Source organism: Montipora capricornis, chromosome 12, assembly GCF_036669925.1.
Source record: "Montipora capricornis isolate CH-2021 chromosome 12, ASM3666992v2, whole genome shotgun sequence".
NCBI lineage: Eukaryota > Metazoa > Cnidaria > Anthozoa > Scleractinia > Acroporidae > Montipora > Montipora capricornis.
The window spans coordinates 8,816,977-8,826,976 of NC_090894.1; the positions used below are offsets into that span (position 1 = coordinate 8,816,977).

Sequence of the window (10,000 nt, forward strand, 5' to 3'; positions counted from 1 at the left end):
ATCAGGGAATCAACTGAGCTTGACAAACAAATTCGACATTGTTTACAGAAGCGCTGAGCAATGGTTTTAATCAAGGTTTTGAAAGTGACACACTTCTTACAAAGTGATAGTTGAGTAGCTGCTGCTGGAAAACTAGAATTTCTCAAAGTCCGTTTTCCTCGGAGATATTAGCATTTATTATTATTGTATTGCTGATAACACGAACGATTCGGCTTTTTTCTGCGATTTTATCTCGAATTCTTTGTTCCTTGATGGTTTGAACAGACAAACTGCACCAACTGTACGCCAAGCGGGATTTGCAGAAATACTAGTAGCTTTCTTGGCTTGGATAAAGTCTGATTTCGAAGACATTCCAGCTAGAAATCTATTTTGTTTCGTCGTCTCGCCAAAAACGGGAAAATCTGATTGGTTGACATTTATGGCATGATAAAAGATAACATCACTCTTGACAGGTGGGACGCAGACAACTCGTTAAGAAATTGTGTCAGGCGTACCTTTTCGCGCCCAGTACGCCTGATCGAAGGTTACCCTGAAACGAATGCTGAATTTCTCAATTCACGAAAAAAAGAAAAATAGGCATCACGCCGATTAACGTCAAATAAACACAGGCATAAAAAAAATTACGTCATGTAAGGGCAAACATATTGCATTCCGAGTAGATACTTCATGTAAGCCAAAGATATAGTCACTTAAGTAGTTGGGTCATGTAACATAAAATTATAAGTGCCCAACTAAGTACGTCATGTAAGACAAGCATATAGGCATCCAAGTAGGAACTTCATGTAAGCAAGATATATGGGGGTCCAGGTAAATACGTCATGTAAGACAAACATATAAACGTCTAGGTAGGTACGTCATGTAACAAAAACATATGGGCGTCCAGGAACTTACGTCATGTAAGACAAACATATAGGCATCCAGGTAGGTACGTCATGTAAGACAAACATATAGGCATCCAGGTAGGTACTTCATGTAAGCAAAACATATAGGAGTCTTGGTAGGTACGTCATGTAAGACAAACATATGGGCGTTTAGGTAGGCACGTCATGTAAGACAAACATATAGTCTTCCAGGTAGGTACTTCATGTAAGCAAAACATATGGGCATCCAGGTAGGTACGTCATGTAAGACAAACATATGGGCGTCCAGGTAGGTACGTCATGTAAGACAAACACATAGGCTTCCAGGTAGGTACGTCATGTAAGACAAACATGTGGGCGTCTAGGTAGATACCTTATGTAAGACACGTATAGGCGTCCAGGTAGGTACTTCATGTAAAACAAGCATATGGCTGTCCAGGTAGGTACGTCATATAAGCCAAACATATAGGCATTTAGGTAGGAACGTCGTGTGAGACAAGCATAAAGGCATGTTTTTTGGTTTTTCAAGTAAGCCAAACAGATAAGCATCCAGTTGGTTACATAATGCTTTTTAAAATTTATTTATTATTTATTAATATTAGCCACATAATTATTGTTATTATTATTATTATTATTATTATTATCATAATGCTAGCCAAACATTTAAATTATTTTGAAGTGTTTCTCTACCGTAGTCTTAAACTCTCTACTGATTCATTTGAAACGTTTAAGTTTAGAAATTTGTAGTTTTAGTAACGAGGAATAGACCTCGTTACAGTTGTGTGCTTAGTTACCTGGCCTTTAATTGGACGAAACGTCGCTTATGTGACCATAAAAAAAGATCATTTCAAAGCACTCAATGGGATCAGTCAAACTTCCATGATTGCAGATCATGCAGTACGCAGTAAAAACGGGTCACAACATAAAATGGGACCATTTTCAAGTTTTAGCAAATGGTAGCCCTGATTTGCATTGTAAAATAAAGGAATCGGATTAGGAGTTGCTTGCTGAAGCATTTTACAAGAAAAATTAAAATCACGGTTAATCGACGTTTCGATGTATCAAACATCATTCTCAAGATTGAGGTCGTTTATGCTAATGTAAAAGTTGTTAAGAGAGGGTTGAAGATTTTGAATATCTAATATGCGCATTCCACAGTGCTTGATGTTGTGTAAATATTTTAGTTAAGCATCAGTGAATAACTTCGCGCGGATCGAGTCTGACTGTACGTTGAGTGACGGTTTTAGTTTTTTTATGATTCACATTTCGTAGAACAAACAGTCCAGTTTACTCCGGCACTTTTTTAGGACGGTGAAATTTTCGGCAATGGCTGGTAGTTGGACTCCGTGTTGTAGTTTCACGTGCTTGCCAATTGAAGATCTTGAGTTGGTGTGTTCGTTGATGCGTTGAAAGAGGTGTCGATTAGTAAAACCAGCATAGTCCATTTCACATACACCACATTTAAAGTGATAAACAACGCATTGTTCGTTAATGATCTTCGGTTTTGTTTACGGGTTTTGATGATTTCACCTATTTTCTTGCTCGTGAAGATAGGTTTTATGGAGACACCGATTTTCGAACTAAGGTCTTGTAGCTGTCTCCTTGTGCTGTCTGCAGCGCTCTGGCTAATGAAAGGGACTGAAAACATAACCGTAGGAGTGGAGTCATTCTCAATCTTGAGAATGATGTTTGATACATCGAAACGTCGATTAACCGTGATTTTAATTTTTCTTGTAAAATAAAAGAAACTTTATTAATACGTGACCTTAAACCAGTGTTAAACGAAAACGGTCAGTTTTCACTGCTATCTATTTATCTTACTATATCATATTTGAATTTGTTCAACCGTCACTTCTGAAGATGTATGTTGTAGCATACGAAACGTTAAGTCAAAAATAAAATGCGCTTTATCATTATGTTTGTAGCCGCTGTTTGTTTTATCTTTTTGATTAACTCCAACCTCAATTTCATTCATAGGCCAGGTAACTAAGCACACAACTGTAAAATGGTCTGTTGTGATAAAGAGATAGCCATTGGATCGCCTTTTGCTTTAATGGTGAAAATTAAGCTAAATTTATCTTTCTCAAGGGCGATGTCCACTTCGATCCTCTGAACAAAGGAAATATTTATCTCCCGTTTGTGCGCTCGACTTACAACAGGTTTGAAATTTAATTGTTGAATATTTTGGAACCATGTGTTGAGTACCATTTTTTTCTGAGAATAATTCATGTTCTTGTTATTCCTGGATCAGGTGTACCAGTCGCAGCACCAATACCCCTAGACAACAAGTCAACAAAATTACCTCCTACATCGACGGCTCTGTTGTGTATGGTGAGTCGATACAGAGAAACAAAGCACTGAGATCATTTAAAGATGGCAAATTAAAACTTGGACCTGGTGATCTTATCCCGGTAGGTTCTTTCTTCCTCACTCGGGAAGTGCAGAGGTGTGGTGGGGGCATGGGGGAGTGATTGTTGTAAGATATGACTTATGATATGCTGGTAACTTGATAACGGGAAAAATCGATAACTAAAAAAGAAATCAGTCCTGGGTCCCGTTTCTTGAAAGTTCCGAAAACGTTTCGGACCCGAAACTACCAACAGCTTGTTTTGGAAAGCCGATCTTTTAACGTGTTTTCAAGCCAACTAAAAGAAACATATCTGTGAAGTTTGGCGACTTAAATCCTCTCCGTTCTTGAGATACAGAGGGAAATGTGCCACCCGAAAATGGCCCTTAAAGTTTCGGGACTTTCGGGAAACGAGCCCCTGGCCAGGAATCGACCGCACCAAAAGAACCCCATCTACACGAGCAATTTTTATGGAACAATTTTTATTTACTCGTGTAGACGAGGCAATTTGGCCAATTTTTATGTGAAAAATGTATTTGCGCAAATGCTGGCATGTTAGCTTCTATATGACAAATATGGGCTGTCAAATACGAAAAATTACTCGTGTAGATGACTCGTCACATAAAAGCGCGATTAGAGAACGACTAGGCAACCTCGCCTTGTTTCTGCTTTATCTCTGCTGATCAAAGGCATTGCTCACCCACTTAACTGCAAATTGTCAACAATTATTCGTTGTGCTATCTACACGATCATATATATTTGCCACCTAAAATTGCTCGTTTGGACATGGCTTTAAGCTACCTGAACATATGGTGAACGAGGTTAGTTTTAAAGGTTTTTTATAAAGTGTTCCTTTGAACAGCGGGGTCGACATTCTGGCATATGATTCAACAAGGTAATGACGTAATTGTTGACCAATCAGAAATCCAGCATCTCTAGGATCACTTGAGTGACGATGGTAATAAAGTGTGTTCAGCTTTATTTTTTTCTTGACAGGATAACACTATGGCTTTAGCCAATGATAATCCAGTTGGCCGTGATCCAGATAGCTTGTTGGTGGCTGGTGATTCTCGAGCTAACGTTCAGCCGGGATTGATCGCGCTTCACACACTGTTTGTGCGCGAACACAATAGGCTCTGCGATGAGCACAAAAGGAAATCTCCACTGGTAAGATGACAGTATCCAAACTATTTAAAAATGGCGATTAGTTGAGGGTTCAATTTTGCAGTAAATGAAGCAGTTAAGCAGTTGCAAAGAGGCCTGGAGAAAAAAAATACAAGCTTGAACCGGAGTCTAATCCATGGTCTTGCGATTGCGCTGCATGATGGTCTAGCAACTGAGGTATCACTCTTCTCTAGTCCCTAGTCCCTAACTTTTAAACACGAAATTGCACTATGAAAGGCGTGGCACCTTAGGCACATGCGGATGAGATTTGTCAATCAAACGTGGATGCTTAAAGAACTCTGGTATTTTGTTCAATAAAAATGCCCCCAATGGGGGTCAGTACGCAGCTATTAAAACGACTCTCGGGATTGGTTCAGAAAACAATGGACACAAAGAACGATACAAGAAAAACAATGGACCCTAACTCTAAAAACAATAGAGCTGCGTCCTTAAGGGATCCAATGAAATTAGAGGTTTTAAAGAGCTGCGTCCTATCTCCCCAACGGCAGTGTTTCTGTGATATGTGATAAGACTTTGTCTGTTGTACTTTTGTTTTTATAATCCCCAGTCACTTCTCTCACCCTTGTGACATCTTTTAAGGCTTCTGTCTCTGTGTTACTGTTTGCTGATTGCCATCTTATCAGTTGTTCTTGAATGATTTCGAACGAAAGCAGAGCTTTCAGGCAACCCCTTTTGTAGTGTTTAACCTTAAGGAACTAATCCCAAAATTTCTTTACCGTTTTGAATTAAGGAATGGGGTTAGGATTTTGGTTAAGGTCGTTAAGTTTAGGTTAGTCTCAAGTCGCAGAGGATGTCATTGTAGCAATTAGAGTGGTCAAAAACTCAATAGCGATATTTCTTGTTTACAAACATTGACGTCACATTTCTTTTCATATTCAAATTTGCCAACCAAGGAACAAAGGAAGTCATCATTTCAACAGCCAATTGGGTTCTGGTTGGCATATTAATAACAATAGGTGACGTCACGAGAAACATCGCTATTGAGGGCGGCGTGAGGATTGGGGATGGATCCGCCCAATCCGCATCACCCAGTCTACATAGAACACTCACTTCTTACGGGATAAAACACGAACCCGTGAATGACCCGTTCCCAGATGGCGTTCAGACGGTGACCCATCCAGATGGTAACCAAGAACAACAATTTTCGTCATGATATAGAAATCCCGCCAAAGCTGAAATTTATCCTATCAGATCGCTAGGATATAAGCAATGCGAACTTTTCAATACAAAAACAAACCATCGAAAAGCCTGCTTAAGAAATGACAACGGCTATGGCTGCGACAATGCCGCCACAAAGCAAAAAAAAAAGGGATTTTACGATCTACGACGGTGACGTCAACGAAAACGTAACCTCAAAATATAACTTTGCACTATCGTAATTTTCTCGCGGTTCGGCCATCTCGCTCGCGTCGTACAATGAGGGCGAAGTATCCTAAAAATAAATAGGCTTTATTCACGATAGCCGCCACGTTGGTTTTCAAATCGTCATGCAAATTAGCCATGTGTCATGCTAGGGAGCAAACATTGGAAAAAAGGCAAATTGCGGAAAATCGGCTCGTCGAAATATTGAAATAACATTGCTTAAAGTACATTTTAGAATTTAGAATTAAGTACCTTGTATAATAATTATATATTTTTTGATTGCCTTTGACATTTTGACTTTCTACTTCGTTATCTGCTCATTTTTCACTAAAAAAGCATCGAAGTTACTACTTAAGTTACTACTTAAGTGATAAACATTCAATGAACGTGAAACAAATCATCTGTGTGGCTTAGATGTTCGTTATAACCTCTCGAACTTGTGTTGTTTGCCCTGTCAGAAGTATGTAGCTAACTTGCATGATAATAGCAAATCCAACATGGTGGCCATCGTGAACAAGGTCTATTGGTAGGTAAAGACTTGTTTCCATATCTCCAAGTGCCCTTGGACGTGAGGTGGCTGGGAATGAAATTAAGTCACTGGTATCGGTCAGTGTAAAATGCGGTAAACTGAGATTATTATGTAAGTGAAAAAGCCCAAACCCCTTAGAAATTCTAACCTTAGGCCTAATTAGGCGTAAAACAATATTTAGGCTTAACTGTTAGCATTCCAATTCCAGTGATTTAATTTCATTCCCAGGCACCTCACGTCCAAGGGCACTTGGAGATATGGAGTCTACCTTATTGGTACGAGCGGTTTTAGAGTAAAAATAGAGAATTATAGATTCACATTTGTGCGCTCGCGTTGTCGTCAAAACCTCAATTTTGGTGATTTCACGTCGTTGTTGTGCAGAGCACCGCAAGAATATCTGCTAAAATGCGTGCCGCACGTGCTGCACGCTTACTTTTCCTCTTTTAACCACTGATATTGTTATTTCGTGGCGTTCTCGTTGACGACCGCGTCGTAGAACGTGAAGTCCCTGATATCGTTGGTTAAAAAGGGGAGAAAAAAATCATGCTGCACGTGCGGCACGCATTTTTATCTCGGTATTTTTGCTGTACTCTGCATAACAACAACGGTGCCGGAAGTTACCAAATTTGAGGTTGTAATGACAACGTGAGCGAACAGATGCAAACCTTTCATTGTATATTTTTACTATTAAACCGCTCGTATAAATTTAGTTTCAGGATAATTCGCCCACATCGTACGACGTGTACGAAATGGAGCAATAGCATAAGACTTGAGATTGTGCGAAGTTACATTAAAAGGTGACGTTTTCCGGTCAATGTTTGCCGTCATAGATCTTTAAGTCCCTACTGGGGAAATGACGGGAAACGTGTTTTCCCTTGGGGAATCACGGAGCTCATCGCAACCTCCGAGAATACCTACATTGATGATCAACAAAAGAAACTAATAACCTGAATTGATATTTAGCATTTAGCCCATCACAGGAATCGGTTTTAACCTGATATGGCACAAACAAGTCCGAGGGCTTGGTTAACTAGTTGCGCTTTTGAGATTCTTGCTGCAAAACCACATTTAATTGTGAACTTCAATTTCTTTTTTTCCATTTACTTTTCTTTTCACCAGGCCACTGATGAGCAGTTATTTCAGGCCGCGCGTCGCCGGGTTGCGGCTGAACTCCAGGCCATCACGTTCCGAGAATTCTTGCCGGCGCTGTTGGGCGGCACAAAGCACATTCCATCCTTTCAGGGGTACAATAGCAGCATAGATGTTGGAATAAGCAACATCATGGCAACAGCAGCTTTCAGGTTAATTAAACTTTCATCGTGTCCTTCTTGTTTCCAACGCTTTTCTCTATTTTGCCAAGTTAAATCGAGGATGCACACGTGACTCAATGGTCAAAGTGACTCTGGGTTCCAGTCCCACTCTGAATACTATTTGGATTTGTCTTTGATGGTCTCGATCTCAACTACACCACTATGTGTTATGCTTGTTTTTTAAGTTTTCCATTTCCTTTTGCATAATCGTTGTAGTTGCAAAGCCGCTATATTGAGCCACTAGAAATAGTCCTATATAAGGACTAAATTATATGTTTCGCTATCATAATTTCTGTTGTTAAATTTTCGTTCTCCGATATTGCGTTTCTAGCCTTCTGACTGGTTCACTCAATTTCGGTAGTCAGCTCATCTACCGTATGACCTAGAGCGCTTACCATTTGAATGGAATTTTCGGTAATTCCGGAGAGCATTCAAATGGAACGGCTCATCCCGGTGGAATGTTTTCGGAAAAAGGGTAATACCTTTCGAGGTATTCCCTTTTTCTTGCTTTGACCTGAATGCCCGGAAATTTCTGTGCCATTTGTCCGCAATTACAAGTGCCGGAGAAAATAGACCGTTTCATTTGTTTTTCAAGCGGAACAACCCTTTTTTCTGGCAAATGATACGGCACATTCCCATTTTCTTTTTCTAAGTACAGTACCATTTGTCAAAACATTCTCACCGAAAATTTCATTTAAATGGTAAGTGCTCCTAATATTGCGTTTCTAGCTTTCCCAACTTTAAAACCTAAACTGTGGAATACATTACCATTGACTATGAGGCACATTGATAACTTTAATTTATTCAAGAATAAATTAAAAACATTTCTGACTGGTTCACTCAATTTCGGTAGTCAGCTCATATACCGTATGACCTAATATGGAAACTTCCGCTAGTTTTGTAAAATTAAAACAGAGTAAGTCAACAGATGGTTTTCACCTGACGTCACAGCAGCCATGTTGGTGCACAGGACAATAAAGGAAAAGGTCTTATGGGAATTTGGCTCTATTATAATGAAAAACGTGATTGCACGTGATTGAAGACCATCTATAAAATTTGGCTTTAATTTCCGAGCGTCCAAACGTTCAGAATTTAATGAAAATTATCACCCATGGGATTGTTTAGGTCTTCCCAATACAGCACCACACTACCTATCAAGTTTATTATCTGTTCAAGTGAACTCAAAGTATGGTCTCAGATCGAACAATCAAATCTACTTTCCAGACCCAACTTTAAATCGTTGGCTACAATTGATGATCATTGCTGCCGCACCTAAACTGTGGAATACATTACCATTGACTATACGGCACATTGATAACTTTTATTTATTCAAGAGCAAATTAAAAACTTTTCTTTTTAGACAAGCTTTTAATGATTTTAAATGATTTGATTAGATTTTATTATTTTTATATTAGTTCTTACTTCTCTAGTGTTTTTGCTTCAACTACCATTTTATCTTTTATATACATTTCTGTATTTTATTATTGTACATATCTTGTAATATATTTGTTGTTAAGCGCATTTGAAAACTGAATTGTTGAATTTGCGCTATAGTTATAAATGTTATTATTATTATTATTAGAGTGGTCACTCGTTCGAGGCAAATCTTATTTTAGAACTCGTCTAAAAATAACTTGATTTGTGAAAATGGCGTCACAAAGACCTAGTATAGAGCGTTTTCAACCAACCTCTAGGGACACCAATAACAATAGAGAAATGTGCGACTTCTGGTGGACAAACAAAAGAAGATAATGAGAGATCTGTTGTTTTCGTCCATCATCATGGCTGCGATGACGTCACGTGAAAACCTCCTATTGGAGTTGTAGGCTCCTGGTTATGGGGACCCTGTGGAGCGCCAATTTAATTGGTGTTTTTGCTCTTTCATTCCAGATTTGGGCACAGCCAAGTTAATACACACTTGTGGCGATATGAAGAGGATGGGAGCATCTCACCGTACGGTCATCTTCCTCTCAGAGACGCTTACTTTGCTCCTGAGAGAGTAAAACGAGAGGGAGGAATAGATCCTTTGCTTAGAGGAGCTGTAAAACAAGCAGCACAGGAAATAGACTTGAAGGTATACCGGTTGTTGTATGCTTAAATGTTCTCATATTGTTTTTGTACATCCATTTCGTGTTTGGCATAAATGCTCACTTCCGCCACCCAAATCATCATCGTCATCATTATGGTTAATTTTCAATAATTGTTATGGTCGTCATAATTTTTTATCACCAACAACCTCATTGCCGCCATTATCAATTTATCGTTATTGCCATCATCGTCATCGTTATTATTTTATCGCCATTGTTGTCACCAATTGAAGCTGTGATCTTCGCAGTTATGAAAGCAATCATCATCTGCAATTGCGTAAAGAAGTTTGAAAATTTCAGGACTTCAACGGGGTTTGAAC

At 39.1% G+C, this 10,000-nt stretch overlaps 1 protein-coding gene across 3 annotated transcripts in view; it reads left to right on the forward strand.

Annotated features, from left to right (window-relative positions):
* Positions 1 to 10,000, forward strand: part of LOC138025968 (uncharacterized) — a 77,652-nt gene that overhangs the window by 28,342 nt on the left and 39,310 nt on the right. For all 3 annotated transcript variants that reach the window (XM_068873118.1, XM_068873117.1, XM_068873116.1), the window contains exons 20-24: positions 2,949 to 3,019; positions 3,112 to 3,271; positions 4,204 to 4,374; positions 7,403 to 7,584; positions 9,484 to 9,667. In XM_068873118.1, the coding sequence (XP_068729219.1) occupies positions 2,949 to 3,019; positions 3,112 to 3,271; positions 4,204 to 4,374; positions 7,403 to 7,584; positions 9,484 to 9,667 (768 nt within the window). The remainder of the gene's footprint in view (positions 1 to 2,948; positions 3,020 to 3,111; positions 3,272 to 4,203; positions 4,375 to 7,402; positions 7,585 to 9,483; positions 9,668 to 10,000) is intronic.